The 19,692-nt window shown below is 42.9% G+C and overlaps 2 protein-coding genes across 2 annotated transcripts in view; one reads left to right on the top strand and one right to left on the bottom strand.

Annotated features, from left to right (window-relative positions):
• Positions 1-19,692, bottom strand: part of LOC124044151 (cystathionine beta-synthase-like) — an 882,911-nt gene that overhangs the window by 515,453 nt on the left and 347,766 nt on the right. The gene's annotated exons all lie outside the window — the stretch shown is intronic.
• Positions 836-19,664, top strand: LOC124044162 (ras-related protein Rab-20-like). Its single transcript, XM_046363663.1, has 2 exons — positions 836-1,346; positions 18,493-19,664. The coding sequence occupies exons 1-2, from the start codon at positions 1,079-1,081 to the stop codon at positions 19,083-19,085; spliced, it is 861 nt and encodes a 286-aa protein (XP_046219619.1). The 5' UTR covers positions 836-1,078; the 3' UTR covers positions 19,086-19,664.

Below are 19,692 nucleotides of genomic sequence, written 5' to 3'. Positions count from 1 at the left end.
GGACTTTAATTTGTTTTTCAACAGGAAAATGACCCAACGCATCTCCCGGCTGTGTAAAGGCTATTGCCGACCAAGAAGGAGAGTGATTGAGTGCTGCATCAGAAGACATGGCCTCCACAATCACCCAACCTCAACCTTGGGACGAGTTGGACCGCAGAGTGAAGGAAAAGCAGCCAACAAGTGCGCAGCATATGTGGGAACTCCTTCAAGACTGTTGGAAAAACATCTCTCATGAAGCTGGTTGAGAGAATTCCAAGAGTGCGCAAAGCTGTCATCAAGGCAAAGGGAGGCTACTTTGAAGAATTTGTTTAATACTTCTTTTTGGTAAATACATGATTCCATAAGTGTTATTTCATAGTTTTGAGGTCTTCACCACTACAATGTAGAAAATAGTTAAATAAAGAAAAACCATTGAATGAGTAGGTGTGTCCAAACTTTTGACTGGTACTGTCTTTATGTATTTATGTGTGCATTTATTTATCCATTTAATTATAGTCAAGGCAGCTTTGATTCTCCATACTTAAAAGAAACTCCACTGAAAAAGCATCATATTGAAAGCTACATATCAATGGACAAATGAAACAAATACCAAAATATAGTTTTTCGGTGGAGTTTTCCTTTAAGTTTTCCTAACCTGCTATGAAAAGTAAAATCTGATGTTAATTTGAATAAATCCGGATCCCTTCTATCCATGACCCTCCAAGCTTTTCCTAACCGTAACCTGATTATTTTAACCTGGTACGTTAATTCTCATCACCTGCTGCGTAAATTCCCCTAATATTCTATGTAAAGATAAATCTGACATCAATTTGACAAAAGCTGGATCCCTTCTAGCCATGACCCTTCAAGCTTTTAAATCAACGTCCGGTTTCATCACTATTTTTGAAGTTCACTTTCAACAAGTGGACGAGAGAGAGAGGAAGAGCTGTGGTCGTCTAACTTGAAGTGTTTGTTATATCGAGATGTTGATTGTATAATCGCTTGAATTATATCGAACACCCAGGGCGATTTCGGTGGGTTTTAATCGGTTGATGTCAATATGACAATTGCACTTTATCTGTAAAACTAGTGCTTTTAAATGAAAGTGAAGTACAGCATCGAGTGTGTCTCTGCTAGACCGCTGAGGAGGTTTGCCAAGCGGCGTGGGTCAAGAACCATGCCCGAACTTTCCAAGATGAGGAAGCCTGACGTCAAAGTTGTCATTCTGGGCGACATGAACGTTGGGAAGACCTCGCTGCTTCACAGGTACACGGAGAAGAAATTTAAAGACACCATCAGCACCGTCGGAGGGGCGTTTTTCCTCAAACAGTGGGGACCCTACAATATCTCCATTTGGGACACTGCTGGTAAGGTGTTCATTATTGACTGTTATGAGTAAGGGCTCGTTTAGTAGGCTACACTGATTTTTAAATGTGTGGAAGTTCGGTTACCATAGTTCGGTGGAGGTCAGTTTCCTCAATGTTTGATCTCCACCGCCTGTTTAGAGAACCTCTACACATTTAAAAATCGGTGTAGCCTGATATTATTTAATTACGCAAGTCGGTTAAGAACTAATTCTTATTTACAATGACTGCTACCCCAGCCAAACAGGTATGACGCTGGGCCAATTGTGTGCCTATTTACTCCAACTCACGACCGGTTGTCATACAGCCTGGAATCGAACCAGGGTCTGTAGTGACTCCTCTACCACTGAGATGCAGTGTCTTAGCGTGCTGCGCCACTTGGGAGCCCCATAGGCTCTTTACAAAGGTCAGCTCTGTTGTTGATTTCCAGTGTTGACTTGTGGAGAGCATGTGACTACACCACCTAAGGTTTGCTTTTCCTGTACAGCCCCTTTCATGACTGAGTGTTAGATTAGTGATCTGGTTTACCACTTTAAATAAACTACTGAACAAGAACCACAATGTCAGACAAGTCCATGCCTATTACGTTTTGTAAGTCGCTCTGGATAAGAGCGTCTGCTAAATGACTTAAATGTAAATGTAATGTTTTGACTAGATCATATTGTGCAGAGTCAATAAAATTGCCTTGAAATCATGGCTAATTCATTCATACCCTGAAACCCATATCATGTTGCAGTTGGAAATGTTGAGGTTATAGCACATGCTTTTATATAGTACTAAAACGTTATCTGATGCTCAAGGACAGTAACATTGCATTTTATATTGCTACATTCATGAAAGGTTAGGCTATATCATTCAAGATATCTGGTGTTAGGCATTGGGCTTGGTGTTGCCAGAAGATACCGACCCGACCATTACGCTTGTTTACACTGAGCTACACTAGGGTCAGATGGCAGTCATGGTTACATTAAGACACTGGTGCCGGAGCGAGATATGGGTTGGAATACCTACCTCAATGCAGCGATGGGATATGCCACTGTACTCCAAATGTTAATTATCTGCACTGATACATAGATAAGATTTGAAATACTGCTTGTTTTAAAGGAGAACTGACCTTTTGTCGTCATGCTACAAGACATGACCAAACATCTCAATCCAAAATCATTGACATTAATATAGAGTTTGTTCCCCCCCTTTGCTACAATAACAGCCTCCACTCTTCTGGGAAGGCTTTCCGCTAGATGTTTTTATGGGTACTTGCTTCTAGAGGTCGACCGATTAATCGGAATGGCCAATTTAATTAGGGTCGATTTCAAGTTTTCATAACAATCGGAAATTGGTATTATTGGACACCGATTTGGCCAATTATTTATTTTTTAAAACATTTTTTACACCTTTTTAATCATTATCTAACTAGGCAAGTCAGTTAAGAACACATTCTTATTTACAATGACAGCCTAGGAACGGTGGGTTAACTGCCTTGTTCAGGGGCAGAACGACAGATTTTTACCTTGTCAGCTCGGGGTTTCAATCTTGCAACCTTCCGGTTACTAGTCCAATGCTCTAACCATCTGCCTCTCATTGCACTCCACGAGGAACCTGCCTGTTACGCGAATGCAGTAAGCCAAGGTAAGTTGCTAGCTAGCATTAAACTTATCTTATAAAAAACAATCAATCAATCAATCATACACATGGTTGATATTACTAGTTTATCTAGCGTGTCCTGCGTTGCATATAATCGATGCAGTGCGTATTCATGAAAAAGGACTGTCCTTGCTCCAACGTGTACCTAACCGTAAACATCAATGCCTTTCTTAATCAATACACAGAAGTATATATTTTTAAACATGCATATTTAGCTAAAAGCAATCCAGGTTAGCAGGCAATTTTAACCAGGTGAATTTGTCACTTTTGCATTCATTGCACGCAGAGTCAGGGTATGTGCAACAGTTTGGGCTACCTAATTTACCAGAATTGTACGTAATTATGACATAACATTGACTGTTGTGCAATGTAACAAGAATATTTCGATTTATGGATGCCATCCGTTAGATGAAATACGGAACGGTTCCGTATTTCACTGAAGGAATAAACGTCTTGTTTTCGAGATGACAGTTTCCGGAGTCGACCATATAAATGACTGAAGGCTTGTATTTCTGTGTGTTATTATGTTATAATTAAATCTATGATTTGATAGAGCAGTCTGACTAAGCGATGGTAGGCACCAGCAGGCTCGTAAGCATTCATTCAAACAGCACATTCGTGCGTTTTGCCAGCAGCTTTTTGCTGTGCTTCAAGCATTGCGCTGTTTATGACTTCAAGCCTATCAACTCCTGAGATTAGGATGGTGTAACCAATGTGAAATGGCTAGCTATTTAGTGGGGTGGCTGTTGTCGATGTGTTCCTGGTTCGAGCACAGATAGGGGCGAGGAGAGGGACGGAAGCTATACTGTTACACTGGCAATACTAAAGTGCCTATAAGAACATCCAATAGTCAAAGGTATATGAAATACAAATGGTGTAGAGAGAAATATTGCTATAATAACTACAACCTAAAACTTCTTACCTGGGAATATTGAAGACTTGTGTTAAAAGGAACCACCAGCTTTCATATGTTCTCATGTTCTGAGCAAGGAACTTAAACGTTAGCTTTCTGACATGGCACATATTGCACTTTTACTTCTCCAACACTTTGTTTTTGCATTGTTTAAACCAAATTGAACATGTTTCATTATTTTTTTAGGCTATATTGATTTTATTGATGTATTATATTAAGTTAAAAATAAGTGCTCATTCAGTATTGTTGTAATTGTCATTATTATAAATAAATAAAAATGTCCGACTAATCGGTATCTGCTTTTTTGGCCCTCCAATTATCGGTATCGGCGTTGAAAAATCATAATCGGTCGACCTCTACTTGCTTCTATTCAGCCACAAGCGCATTAGTGAGGTTGGACACTGATGTTGGGCGATTAGACATGGCTCGCAGTCGGCGTTCCAATTCATTCCAATGGTGTTTGATGGGGTTGAGGTCAGGGCTCTGTGCATGTCAGTCAAGTGTTCTTCCACGCCGATCTCATCAAACCATTTTTGTATGGGCCTTGCTTTGTGCATAGGGGGGATTGTCATGCTAAAACAGGAATGCGCTTTCCCCAAACTGTTGCCACAAAGTTGGAAGCACAGAATCGTCTAGAATGTCATTGTATGCTGTAGTGTCAAGATTTCCCTTCTGGAACGAAGGGGCCTAGCCTGAACCATGAAACATAGCCCCAGACTATTATTCCTCCTACACCAAACATTACAGTTGACACTGCATTTGGACGGGTAGCGTACTCCTGGCATCTGCCAAACCCAGATTCGTCTGTCGGACTGTCAGATGGTGAAGTGGGATTCATCACTCTAGAGAACACGTTTCCACTGCTCCAGAGTCCGATGGCGGCATGCTTTACACCACTCCTGCCGACACCTTGCGCAATGCCAAGAGATCTTAGGCTTGTATGTGGCTGCTCGACCATGGAAACCCATTTCATGAAGCTCCTGACAAACCGTCCTTGTGCTGACGTTGCTTCCAGAGGCACATTGGAACTCGGTAGTGAGTGTTGAAACCGAGGACAGATGATTTTTAGGCTCTACATGCATCCACACTCTGTGGTCCCGTTCTGTGAGTTTGTGTGGCCTACCACTTTGCGGATGAGCCGTTGTTGCTCTTGAATGTTTCCACTTCACAATAACAGCAATTATTAGTTGCCTGGAGCAGCTCTAGCAGGGTAACGATCAGACTTGTTGTAAAGGTGGCATCCTATGACTGCCACGTTGAAAGTCTGAGCTCTTCAGTAAAGCAATTCTACTGCCAGTGTTTGTCTATGGATATTGCATGGCTTTTTGCTCAATCTTATACACCTATCTGCAAAAGGTGTGGCTGAAATAGCCAAAACGACTCATTTTGAAGGGGTGTCCACATACATTTGTGTGTATACATTTAGTAGCTAGCAGTAGCCACCTTAGCCATTTTGGAATGGCAGTGTCAGCCAATCAGCTCCTTTTTGTTGGTCAACGTGATGTCATTTGCTAATGGCTGATATGCCTACTGCTGCCTGGCATGAGGACAAAAAGGTCAGTTTCCTTGGAAAACTGGAACTATTTTAATCTTCTCTATAGAGCAGTGTGGATCAAGGTCAAATGTGTAGTACAGTGGCAAATCCCATCCCTGCATTGAGGTATGTTTTCCAAGCCATATCACACGCCGGCTCCACGGTTTCTTAATGTAGGTTAACCATGTTTACCTTCCGACCTCAGTGTAAACAAGCGTAATGGTAGGGTCGGCGACTTCTGGAAAGGCTGGGGGCAATGCCTAACAGCCAACACTACTGATTTTTGCATGATTTTTACCAAATGTACAAAATCAAGGCCCAGTTGATATAAAGAGACAAAATGCAACAAATAAAGTCAACATTTTGGAATGATGGCAATCTGTTTATTCCTGTGTTACCCAATCAAAGACTGCCATCTCAGGGTTACCCAATGACATTTGCGCAAGTCTGGAGGTGGTGTACGTAATGCAATATGTGACTTAATTACAATATTGAATTCACCAGTTTCATTGAATGATGTTTTGGTTGTTTAGATCTGACATTTTGAAAAGACACAGACCTGAACTCCACATTCAGTGTTTTTGAAAGCCCCCAGGCTCTCGTCATAGGTTGTAACCTGTAAATAATGACAGGAATTGGAACTTTCTGATATTCTATAATAAAAGGAGAGATGTGATGTCTGGATATATGACCTACATTTTGAGAGTCAGTGAGTCAGTGTACTTACCAAGAGTCGGTGTACTTTTATTTGGCCTATTTAGCGATTTCCTTACGACCCCAAGACAAAAATAGACCACGATTTGGGCGATTTTTCTAGAAAAGTAATCCTTAGAATGGTCCTTTTTGTAGGAAGGATTCTTGACTTATATTTGACATTTGTATCTAAATCTATAATTGAAAATATTTATCAAATTTGGCAAATTTATGACATTTTGGGCTTACCCAAGTCTCTAAGACTCGGTAATGTTTCATCTGTAAGTGCTACAAAGCCCGAATTGGTGTCATATGACGCTTTACCGCTTGCTCTGTAATATGAGGAGTATTTTGATTAAAGTAATGTTTGGTTTTGCATTAATTTGTGAATATTGAGAACAACAATTTTGATTCGGCAAAAGTTTCATGCTACTGTTGAACATAATATACTCTGGTGCATATCAATGTTCCAAAGTGGGACCTCTGCTAATTTCTGAAGTTATGGCCCTTTTTACTGAGAAATGGCACAGTAGGCAATGTAACCAATCACAGGCCTCTTTATACTTGTATCAATGTACATTCTGGAGCAGAGGTGACCACTTTTGAATCCATCTTAATTTTGTTTGTAATTCTTCCAAATTTGGATTGTAAACTCTAAAAGTAGACTTATGCACTTATAATTCACGGCAGCTAAAAGAAAGGTGACTTGGTCATATGACACTACAATGGGATAAAAGGACTATTAGCAACATGATTTTGGTCAAATTACCGCAAGAAACTGGTGACAAAATGCTCAAATGAGTGTTTAATTTACTTTCACAGCATTGTCAGAAGTCGTATGGGACATAGGCCTAACTCCAGTCAAGTGACTGTCTGATGTTGGTTTAGAAAGGTAGAAAAACCACTGAAGCACAAACACTATTTCCCATCCCTGCTCCATATCCCCATGACCTCTGCAGGATGCTGTTGTCTTTAGTCACTCACTGGGTTAGGGTTAGGGTTAGGGCTAGGGTTACAGTAAAGGGCTTCGCTTTCTGACTCCGTCACAGTGCTGTGTCCACGTGAGTTTAAAATAGGAAGTTGCTCTAGTTATATGATTGTGCAATTAAGGCATAAACTTTTTGGGAGTGGATTGACAGAAAATAGTAGGGCTCAGAGATGTTGTAACTTTCCCCAAATCTCTGGCCATGTAGGGTGTTCAACCATAAAATGCTTATTTCATTCAATGTTTGAGATATGTTCATTCAATAGAGAATTGCATCAGAAATACAATAGATAGGGTATGGACAATCTCGCAAACAATTTCAAAGATTTTGCTGAGTTAGTTCATATAAGGAAATTGGTCAATTGAACAACTCATTAGGCCCTAATCTATGGATTTCACATGACTGGGCAGGGGTGCACTGGTCAGCCAGGCCCAGTTTCCCCTCAAAAGGGCATTATTAGACAGAAATACTCCCAAATTCTCTAAAACAACGGATGGATTATCTTGACAATGGAGAAATGCTCACTAACAGGGATGCAAACACACTTGGGCACAACATTTTTGGCTCTTTTTGCTAATGGAACTTTTTTTTAGATATTTTTTTTTTCAGCTCATGAAACATGTGACAAACACTACATGTTGCATTTATTTTTGTTCAGTATAGTTCAGACAATATGGAGGTTTTTACTCAAAATTTAGCATGATTATAGTGAATATAGAATGTCATTATGGTCTAAAAGTGGTCGCGGCTTAATCAAACTGTCACTGCTCCATGGTCAGAACGGCACTTCAAACGTCAACTGCCAAGCAAGCTGGCTTGACACTCCGTAACGTTAGTTTACCAATGTTTGTCGTGCCAACTGGACATTCCTCGCGCTCATCCCGGTCGACTTCTTGCCTACTCCTTGGTCTTCTTCTTGGTTCAAAACTAGATGGCTGTAGTCAGGTGACTTATTGTCAAAAGCAACCCACTTGTAACACAGCCACCTGGTGAAGGCAGTCAATGGCTTAGTGTTCCAAAACTGTTCGCCTGTTTCTAAACTCAGCAACAAAAGAAACATCCTTTTTTCAGGACCCTGTCTTTCAAAGATAATTAGTAAAAATCCAAATAACTTCACAGATCTTCATTGTAAAGGGTTTAAACACTGTTTCCTCCCATGCATCTTCAAATAACCATAAACAATTAATGAACATACACCTGTGGAACGGTCGTAAAGACACTTAACAGCTTACAGACGGTAGGCAATTAAGGTCACAGTTATGAAAACGTAGGACACTAAAGAGGCCTTTCTACTGACTCTGAAAAACACCAAACGAAATATGCCCAGGGTCCCTGCTCATCTATGCAAACGTGCCTTAGGCATGCTGCAAGGAGGCATGAGGACTGCAGATGTGGCCAGGGCAATAAATTGCAATGTCTGTACTGTGAGACGGCACTACAGGGAGACGGGATGGACCGCTGATCGTCCTCGCAATGGCAGACCACGTGTAACAACACCTGCACTGGATCGGTACATCCGAACATTACACCTGCGGGGCAGGTACAGGATGGCAACAACAACTACCCGAGTTACCCCAGGAATGCATAATCCTTCCAGTGCTCAGACTGTCCATAATCAGCTGAGAGAGGCTGGACTGAGGGCTTGTAAGGCCTGTTGTAAGGCAGGTCCTCACCAGATATCACCGAAAACATCGCCTATGGGCACAAACCCACCGTTGCTGGACCAGACAGGACTGGCAAAAAGTGCTTTTCACTGACTAGTCTCGGTTTTGTCTCACCAGGGGTGATGGTTGGATTCACGTTTATTGTCAAAGGAATGAGAATTACACCGAGGCCTGTACTCTGGAGCGGGATCGAGTTGAAGGGTCTGGGGGGTGGTATGGCATGAACGGACTGAGCTTGTTGTCATTGCAGGCAATCGCAACGCTGTGCGTTACAAGGAAGACCTCCTCCCTCATGTGGTACCCTTCCTGCAGGCTCATCCTGACATGACCCTCCAGCTGGACAATGCCACCAGCTATACTGCTTGTTCTGTACGTGATTTCCTGCAAGACAGGAATGCCAGTGTTCTGCCATGGCCAGCGAAGAGCCCGGATCTCAATCCCATTGAGCAATTTTGGAGCATTTTTGGATTGGAGGGTGAGGGCTAGGGCCATTCCCCCCCCCAGAAATGGCAGGGAACTTGCAGGTGCCTTGGTGGAAGAGTGGGGTAACATCTCACAGCAAATCTGGTGCAGTCCATGAGGAAATGCACTGCAGTACTTAATGCAGCTGGTGGCCACACCAGAGCTCAACGTTACTTTTGATTTTGACCCCTTTGTTCAAGGACACAATTATTCCATTCATGTTAGTCACATGTCTGTGGAACTGGTTCAGTTTGTTGCAGTTGTTGATTCTTGTTATGTTCATACAAATATTTACATATGTTAAGTTTGCTGAAAATAAGCGCAGTTGACAGTGCGAGGACATTTCTTTTTTGCTGTGTGTGTGTGTGTGTGTATATCCAAACTAAGACTGAATTTCATTATCTACTCTCCCTGACATTTTTTGTTTCAGTTTGCATTGTTAATTTCTTGTGTATCAAGTTGATTTTGATTGGTCCAAAGTGCGGAAATACCTCAATGTTACTAACGCCGAAATATGAGATTCAACCAAGAGCTGTGTAGTCTACACTTGTAACGATCACAACAAACTAACGGCCTTATTTAATCAACACTTGTACAATCTAATGATGAATTATATGTGATTCATAATAATAATATAGACAAAATAAATAAATTAAGACATTCATTTAGTAGCACGCTCTTGAATTTACCCGCGTTTCACTCCATTTTAGAATGGTGCGTGAATTCCGTACAGCATGGTATACCCAGACTGGTGAAACGGCTTTGATTCTGCAATCATTGAAAACAAGGAATAAATGTCAGCCAAGTCTATGATACCACAAACCAAACAAATGAAATGGGAACATCACCAAGATTGGTTCCTTCTCTGTGTACCCAATGGGAGTTCCTACTGTGACTTAAACATTTTTTTTTTTTAAGCGGCCTCGTTATGACACTTGGAGGGTTAGTTTTTTAGTATAGCCAACAGTACAAATGTAAAGACGAACGCATACTCCCAAACACCTACTACTCACACATACACTCATCCACACATTCAGTCTCACTTCAACCAAAGGATGTGGTTGCCTAAACATGAGACTGTTACCATGGTTACTTCATGGATATCAGTCTGAAAGAAGGTACTGTAGAGGACTGCATAGTCTCTACAAAGCAGAATGTTGAATAAAATTATATTTACACTTGCAGTAACTTGACAAGGAATGCCCACACACATTTCTATATTACTTTCCTTTATTTTCAATGAAATAAGATTTACAAATGCAGTAAAGCTTTATACAGCCCACTCAACGTGTGATAGTCTCCTTGTACAGATCCGACTCTGGGTGATGACCTCATCAAAGGGAAAATGCCACAGTCAATGCCAATAACCATGCACACATGAATAGCAATCATACTATACAGTAGGTAAGTACAATACATATTCAATGTCATTATTTATATAGTGTCCACAGTAACACTTCTCCCCCTTAATTTCATTACCCCCTGTAAGGAAATAAACAGAAGGGTAACCAGTAAGCCACATCAGTGTTTCCTTTTTTCTTCACAACACTTTAGAACTTCTGCTAGTATTACTGTAAATGTAAACAATATGACAGTCCTTATTTTCTACTAGGTCTGCTGTTCCACACACACTAACACCACGAGTGTCTCAACTACAGAGTTGGTCTTTCAGAAGGCTTGTGACTATGCTGTGATTTGCGCAGTACTCCTGGTGTTCCACGAGACACCGGTAAGGTGTCTCCCAGTGGCGATGGGTCTGAGGAGCACAGGAGCGGGTTGGGTGTTTGTGAAATTCCATCACCCTCTGCTGGAACCACTGAATGCCGCTTTTCCTCAGATACTGTTTCCTGTGGGATTTCAACTTGTATACTAGCACCCTCAGCTGTTCCATCTGAAAACATGGTATTTTCTTTGTCATAGTGCAGGCGGATGTGATCCTGGTGTCTGCGCATGACTCGACCATCAGTCAGTTTGACCACAAAGGAGGCTGGACCACTGACTCAGAATGATACCTAGCAACCAGTGTTGGCTGCTTGTGAAGTTGTGGATGTAGACTGTGTCATTGGGTTTTAACTGTCTCGCCCTTGCGTGGTGGTTCTCTTTTTGTTTCTCCTGCTTCCGTTCCACTCGTGCTTTGATATCCCGACGCAGTAGATCCAGGTGAGCTTTTGGACATCTAAGCTGGAGCCTGTCCTCTTTGTGGTGTGATGCTGTAATGGAACAAGAACCGAGAGAGCCTAGTTGTGATGGTTCCTCCAGTCATCCTTTTGAGCCCCTCTTTCAGTATCTGTACAGCCCACTCCGCTAAGCCCTTTGAGGACAAGTGAAATGGAGAGCTGCGGACATGGAGAATCCTGTTTCTCCACGTTAATTCTTGGAACAAGTCTCAGGTAAAGGTGGTCAGACATGAGTCAGGCAGACCATGGGTTGCAAATAGCCACCAAAACTTTTTGATGGTTGTGGTCACTGTGATGTTGCTCCACCATGACAAGGAACATGTGGCCCACAAAAGGGCCTGCAAAGTCTATGTGCAGCCTGGACCATGGGCGGTCAGGCCACTCCCATAGATGTAGTGGCTTGGGTGGAGCCATCTTCTGGTTGATCTGGTGCCCAACATTATTTCACTTTGGTTTCTACGTCCTGATCCATGTTAGGCCACCAGATGTAAGATCTGGCTAAACTTTTCATCCGGGAGGCACGTGGGTGAGCCTCGGATCTCATCTATGACTTGTGAACAGCCAGGGGAGGAACAACTTCTCTGTACTGCCAGAGTATGCAGCCATCCTGCACACTCAGCTCAGTATTGTGCTTTGCATAAGGTCTCAGTCCATCATCCTCTGACAGGAGGCCAAAGCTGCATAAGGAATCTTTTCACTTGGGCCAGGATAGGATCCCGGGTTGTCCACTGTCTGAACTGTTTGGCATTCACAGGTGAGTTTGACAATCTCTCCATTAGGAAAATTGTCTCTCGAGGCACCACAGTTGTGGCAGACATCTCTGGTAACAGACGGCTGAGCTCGTTTGCGTTGTCCTTCCCCGCTCTGTACACGAAGGTGTACTGGTAAGCTGACAGTGTGAGGCACAGCGCTGTATCCTTGCTGAAGCCTGGGAGGAATGCATATTGATTCACTGAATAGGCTCTTCAGTGGTTTGTGGTCAGTGCATATGGTGAAATGATGACCGTAGAGGTACTGATGAAAGCGTTTCACAGCAAAGACTATGGCCAGACCTTCCTTGTCTTAATGAATAACCCTTCTCTGCACTCGTCAGTGTGCATGATGCAAATCCAATGGGTTTTTCTGATCCGTCCATCATCTGATAAGAGTACTGCCCCGATGCTGTGGGGTGTTACATGACACAATGATCTCTTTGTCTTGGTCAAAATGAACCAGCAGTTGTGCTGATTGTAGTAGTGCTTTCGCTTCCTGGAAAGCTTTCTTTTGCGCTCGTCCCCACTATCATTTACGGTCTTTGGTGCAGCTGAAAAAGTAGAGCCAACACTTGACAGCTCAGGGAGTAACTTACCATAGTAGTTCACCATGCCCAAGAATGACCTGCGCTTAGACATGTTCTTGGGATTTCTAGCATTGTTGATTGCGCTGACTTTATCCTCCACAGGACAGACCCTGCACTGTGATCTTGTGACCTAGGTACACTACCGTTCAAACGTTTGGGGTCACTTAGAAATGTCTGTTTTCCATGAAAACATACATGAAATTAGTTGCAAAATGAATAGGAAATATAGTCAAGACATTGACAAGGTTTATAAATAATGATTTTTAAGTTAAATTGTCCTTCAAACTTCTCTTTCATCAAAGAATCCTCCATTTGCAGAAATTACAGCCTTGCAGACCTTTGGCATTCTAGTTGTCCATTTGTTGAGGTAATCTGAAGAGATTTCACCCCGTGCTTCCCGAAGCACTTCCCACAAATTAGATTGGTTTGATGGGTAATTCTTACGTACCATACGGTCAAGCTACTCTCACAACATCTCAATAGGGTTGAGATCCAGTGACTGTGCTGGCCACTCCATTATAGACACAATACCAGCTGACTGCTTCTTCCCTAAATAGTTATTGCATAGTTTGGAGCTTCGCTTTGGGTCATTGTCCTGTTGTAGGAGGAAATTGTCTCCAATTTAAGTGCCGTCCACAGGGTATGGCATGGTGTTGCAGAATGGAGTGATTTCCTTCTTCAAGATCCATTTTACCCTGTACAAATCTCCCACTTTACCACCACCAAATCACCCTCCGACCATCACATTGCCTCCACCATGCTTGACAGCTGGCGTCAAGCACTCCTCCAGTATATCTTAATATTTTTCTGCGTCTCACAAATATTCTTCTTTGTGATCCGAACACCTCACCTTAGATTAGTCTTTCCATAACACTTTTTTTTCCCAATCTTCCTCTGTCTAGCGTCTGTTATTTTGCCCATCTTAATCTTTTCTTTTTATTGGCCACTGAGAAATTGCTTTCTTTGCAACTCTACCGAAGAGGCCAGCATCGTGGAGTCTCCTCTTCACTGTTGACGTTGAGACTGGTGTTTTGCAGGTACTATTTTAATGAAGCTGCCAGTTGAGGACTTGTGAGGCGTCTGTTTCTCTAACTAGACACACTAATGTACCTGTCCTCTTGCTCAGTTGTGCACTGTGGCCTCTCACTACACTTTCTGTTCTGGTTAGAGACAGTTTGCACTGTTCTGTGAAGGGAGTAGAACACAGCGTTGTACAAGAGCTTCAGTTTATTGGCAATTTCTCGCATGGAGTAGCCTTCATTTCTCAGAACAAGAATAGTCTGAGATACTCAACTAGTCTAAAGAAGGCCAGTTTTATTGCTTCTGTAATCCGAACAACAGGTTTCAGCAGTGCTAACATTATTGCAAAAGGGTTTTCTAATGATCAATTATCCTTTTAAAATTATAAACTTGGATTAGCTAACACAATGTGCCATTGGAACACAGGAGTGATGGTTGCTGATAATGGGTCTCTGTACACCTATGTAGATATTCCATAAATCTGCCGTTTCCAGCTACAATAGTCATTTACAACATTAACAATGTCTACACTGTGTTTCTGACCGATTTGATGTTTTTAATGGACAAATGTGCTTTTCTTTCAAAAACAAGGACATTTTCTAAGTGATCCTAAACTTTTGAACGGTAGTGTATGTCACACTCTACTTGGAATGTGCACTTGCAACACTTCAGGCGCAGCCCTGCCTGGGAGAATCTTTAACACCTGGTCCAGATGGCTGTTCTCCTACGTCTCACCTGTAACCAGGATGTCATTCAGGTACGCTGCTACGTGAGGGATCCCATTCCAGATTGTCCTCTGGAAAATGGCTGGACTGGATGCCACGCCGAAAACCAAGCGGTTGTACCTGAACAAACCTTTGTGCGTGTTGTCTGACACACTTGAGTCCTTGTCCAGGAGGAACTGTTGGTAGGCATGACTCATGTCAAGCTTGGAACGTCTTCTAAATGACTTAAATGTAAATGTAAATGTTGATGGTGAGTTTGTAGTCCCCACATATACGCAGTGATGTCACTGTTCAGAACGGGAACAATTGGAGCTGCCCAGCGGGAGAACTGAATGGGTTAGTTTCTTGCAGCTGCTCCAACTCCATCCTCCACTTTCTTTTTCATGGCGTAAGGCACTGTCCTGGGTTTGAAAAAGCGAGGCTCTGCGAACAGCTTAACTGCAGTGTGCCCAGTTCATCTTTAAAAATCTCAGGGTACGTTTGAGTGACATCCTCAGTTGTGTGTGTGTGTGTCTCACCCAAGTGCAGTTGTATTTTGGTGAGCCAGTCACACCCTAGTAAACTAAGCCCATTCCTTTTCACCTCCAGAGGCCCCAGCAATGGTATGGTCTCCCTGGTGTTCGTACGCAGTTTGATCCCTGCTGGTGTGAGGGCTGAGGCCTGTTTTGAGCCCCACCTCCTTTTTACGCAGAGTTCCTCCATCTGCTTTCCATCTGCCACTGAGCATAGAGACCGTCACATTAAACATGTTTGAACAACTTAGGTGGTGTGCTGCTGACTGGCTTCTTAGCTGTGAACTTGCCCTGCCCAGTCTGCCCAACCTCTGGCTTGCTCCTAGGACCCCTACATTTTTTTTTTTTTTTAGCTAATTGTCCCTTTTTTTTGCAATTGTGACAGACCGTATCTTTGAACTTAGTTGTTTGCACGTGTTCCCCCAACTAACATTCCACTGCTTTTTTTCTGATGCACTGCACCACTTCCTGTTAGCCTGCTAAAAATTTTTAGCATTACTAACGGCCATCTCATCCCTTCAGATATTTCTAAGGCTGTGTATTTCAGTGTGGCTTCCCCCACCAAACGGCACTCTATGCCATCCTCATTAATGCCACAGACTGATCTGTCACGGAGCATGTTCTCAAACACCGCCTCAAACTCAATATTCAGAGTTCATGTAATTCAGCAACAAAGTTAGCAACAGACTGACCTGTTTTCCGTAAATGGCAGTTAAACTTGAACCTCTGGACAATCACCGTCGGCTTCGGATTTTGGTGAGTCTGAACTAAAGCAACTAGATCCATAAAAGGAATGTAGCCAAATTCCTCATAAGCTTGTAGGTTTTAGCCCCACACACACTCAAGAGGATAGAGGGCTGTTTAGCCTCTATTTTTAATTTTTATTTCACCTTTATTTAACCAGGTAGGCTAGTTGAGAACAAGTTCTCATTTACAACTGCGACCTAAGTCTATATACATTGTGTGCAAAAGGCATGAGGAGGTAGGCGAATAATTACAATTTTGCAGATTAACACTGGAGTGATAAACGTGCAGGTAGAGATACTGGTGTGCAAAAGAGCATAAAAGTAAATAAATAAAAACAGTATGGGGATGAGGTAGGTAAATTGGGTGGGCTATTTACCGATGGACTATGTACAGCTGCAGCGATCGGTTAGCTGCTCAGATAGCAGATGTTGGATTTTTATCTCCCTCACCACCTTTAGCATTTTTTTAAATTTTTTTTTGCAATTCGTCCCAGTCACAGGCAGCAGAGAACTGGAAGGAAAGGCGGCCAAATGGAGGTAGTCATCTGTAATTCCATTTGCCAAAACTTTCCCATCCTTTCCACATATTCCATCCAGTCCTTTTTCTCTTCCACAAACTCTGATGGTCCCAAACATTGCCATTATAACGCCAACGTTAGCGATTTTTTTTTTTTTTTCCTCATTAGAGATTTATCACTTACTGCTGATTGTCACGGTTGCCGTTTCTCTCCACCGGCATCTGCTTTCCGTCGCTCATTAAGCTAGCTAGCTGACTACCTCCACTGTTTCTTAGCTAGCTTGCGCATCGCCCTGTACATGCTGATTCTTGTCATCAAAAAGATTTAGTAACACAGTGGTCTAAGGCAGTGCTAGAGGCATCACTACAGACCCTTGTTCGATCCCTGCCTGTATCACAACCGGTCGTGATCGGGAGTTCCAAAGGGCGGTGCACAATTGGCTCAGTGTCGTCAGAGTTAGGGGAGGGTATGGCCAGGGTAGGTAGTCATTGTAAATAAGAATTTGTTCTTAATTGACTTGCCTAGTTAAATAACTTGACAAGGAAGGCCCACACGCATTTCTATATTACTTTCATCCTAAAAAAATAAAAGGTGTACAAATGCAGAAAAGCGATACAGCCCACTCCACGTGTGATAGTCGCCTTGTACAGATCCCACTCTGGGTGATGACCTCAGAGGAAAGGTCACGGCCAATTCCAATAATAACCATGCACACATGATTAGCAATCATACTACTATACTGCTGGTAAGTACAATACATATTCAATGTAATTATTTATATAGTGTCCACAGTAACACATTACCTGTACATGCTGTTGGGCCTCTTGGCGGTAGGAGGTGGAGCTGGCGTAGCCACAGGAAAGTGATTACCGTTTTGCTGTGCCGGTAGGTTCTGTCGCTTGTATTTTCTACCTGTTGACTCAGTGCATCACATGCAATATGTAAACGATAGCTGAATGTAACCGCATTCTGGCTAGTAGAGGTCATGAGAGGAAACTTTCTGATCCAAACACTCGTTTCTGCCTGACGTAGAATTCTATGCCATTCAACATCACTTCTGCAGGTGGCAGTAGCCTCTGGGCTCGTAAACAACCACACGTTACGCTTTTCAGGGGAAATGGAAGACAGAACCTGTGATATGACTTTGTTTTTTGATGTAAACAAGGACACACTCCATTTTAACTGGATTGTTTGAGCAGTGCTGAAGAGAATATTCCCGCCTTTTCATTATAATTCTTTTTTTGTTCTCGTCAAGACCACAATGTGGGGAATCTGGTTTCAGGCGTTTCTTTCAAGCTATGATGGGTTATAGTAGTATTTATAATAAACCGACAATTACAATCCCGGAAATGTACCCCTCTATTTGGTTCAACTTCCTGTAGAAGTTACACAGCCAGTCGGCGGCTGCTCAGTCACCTGACAGGGAGGTGACTAGCGGGTCAGGGTGACTGCATATGCTTCAACCTCCCACTCACTGGACCTAATATAACCCTGCTTGATCATGCTGTACAGACACACCAAGGGGAGGGCTGTGATCAGCACTTGTTATCCTGATTGGCCCTCCTCCCAGCAGATGTATCGTCTTCTGTTTATTACCCTGCTTCATACTGTCTGTTTCTGAGCAGAATAGGACCCTAAGCCCCACTGCCCCGCGCTGACATTTTACCCTGGAGAAAGAACTTTCAAACAACAATCTTCCCCTCCCCTAACTCTGTTGATCCTAGGGATTTGTCTCTGTCAGCATACTCTATTTCAGCTCAGTTGGCTCTCCTTATTTGTTGGGTTTTATGTTAGGCAGGCTACTCCTGGATACTCGGGCCTAAGGTTTAATTACTGTACATACTGTATCTTACAACCTGTGAAACACTTCATTTGGACCTTGTTCAAAGGCTCCCTGGATTTTTGCATGTATTTTGGCTGTGACCGTGAAGTGTTCAGAACAAAGTCTCCAAGATCAAACTTGACTTAAACACACACTGAAGAGCTCTTGCATATTTCTACAACGTTTGCTTTTGTTTTTCAGCTATTCTCTTGCTCTCTCTCGCTACCTGTAGTTTGCCCATTATATTAAGCTTGTGAATTTGTCTGTGGTCGTTTTTGCCTCTACTTGACATTCATTGGTCTATATTAGAACACATTATGTTTTGACTCTTGTGTATGCAACTACTCCTATGTGCTTAATGTGTTCTGATCATTCTTTGCGGTGTGTCCCCCAGGTCGAGAGCAGTTCCACGGGCTGGGCTCCATGTACTGCCGGGGCGCTGCTGCTGTCATCCTCACCTACGACGTGACCAACTGGCAGAGTCTGGCTGAGCTGGAGGAGCGCTTCCTGTCCCTGACCGACACTGCCAATCACGACTGCATCTACGCCATCGTGGGCAACAAGGCCGACCTCACAGACCTCCAGGCACAGGTGGGAGCCACCCAAGACGGCCTAACCGAGGACCAGGGAGAGGAGGACGGGGAGAGGCCCAGGGTGCCTTCTGCCTGCCCCACCCCTCCAGCCTCTCCCGTCTCCCTGTCGGGGGTGTCGGTCAACAAGCAGGTGAGCCGGGAGGATGCAGTGGCGTTGTATGGGAGGATCCTGAGATACAAGGGTATGGAGGAGACTAACAGCCTGCCTGCTGACAAGATGTGCTTTGAGACCAGTGCTAAGACGGGCTACAACGTGGACCCTCTGTTTGAGGCTCTGTTTGACATGGTGCTGCCCTCCATCATCAGGAAGAGGACTGAGAGAGAGGGATCACCCACCGTGGACCTGGATGAGTGCAGCGGGGCAGGGAAACGGCCAAAGGCCGCCTGCTGCTAGGGACTACCGAGTTTTAGACTGATTGTAAAAAGGAGTTTTCATGCCATCTCCATGTTGCTCTCCCAAGAAATTCTAAGATTTGTCAGCATTGACCGATTTTTGATACACATACTTTCAAGCAATCAATCAAACATTTATTCTTCCAATGAGATGCCAAGGATTGTTATGGAGTAAGGAGTTTGATTTCTGAGGCTCTGATGTGCATGTAATTGAGTTCTGGCCAAAATGGTGTGTAGTTTGTAAATGGACTGTTTAGAAATCAATCACAGATGATGATTTTTTTGAATGAGAATGTCACATGCCTTTTTGTTCAACAGCACAAATAGTTTGACTACCAGGGTGGGCACAATTTGAATTGTGTCAAATGAATCTTATTGTAAGGATGTTTTTAAATGTTTAACAATCAGCTTTGTTTGCATTTGTACGTTCTGTTGCATGTTAATTTTTATTACATCCTTTTTCTTTTCATTTGCACCTGATCTACACTGGACAATGTGCATTTATATGGAAGACATTTTAAACGTGCTTGATATTTTCAAAGATGATACGATAATAAAGATTCTCATTTTGAAATTGTGATGTAGTTTGAGCTGAGGTGTGAATGTCA

Source organism: Oncorhynchus gorbuscha, linkage group LG09 (assembly GCF_021184085.1).
Source record: "Oncorhynchus gorbuscha isolate QuinsamMale2020 ecotype Even-year linkage group LG09, OgorEven_v1.0, whole genome shotgun sequence".
NCBI classification, from domain to species: Eukaryota; Metazoa; Chordata; class Actinopteri; order Salmoniformes; family Salmonidae; genus Oncorhynchus; species Oncorhynchus gorbuscha.
The sequence above is the reverse complement of the archived record's forward strand: the minus strand, read 5'-3'. Positions and strand labels throughout refer to the sequence as shown.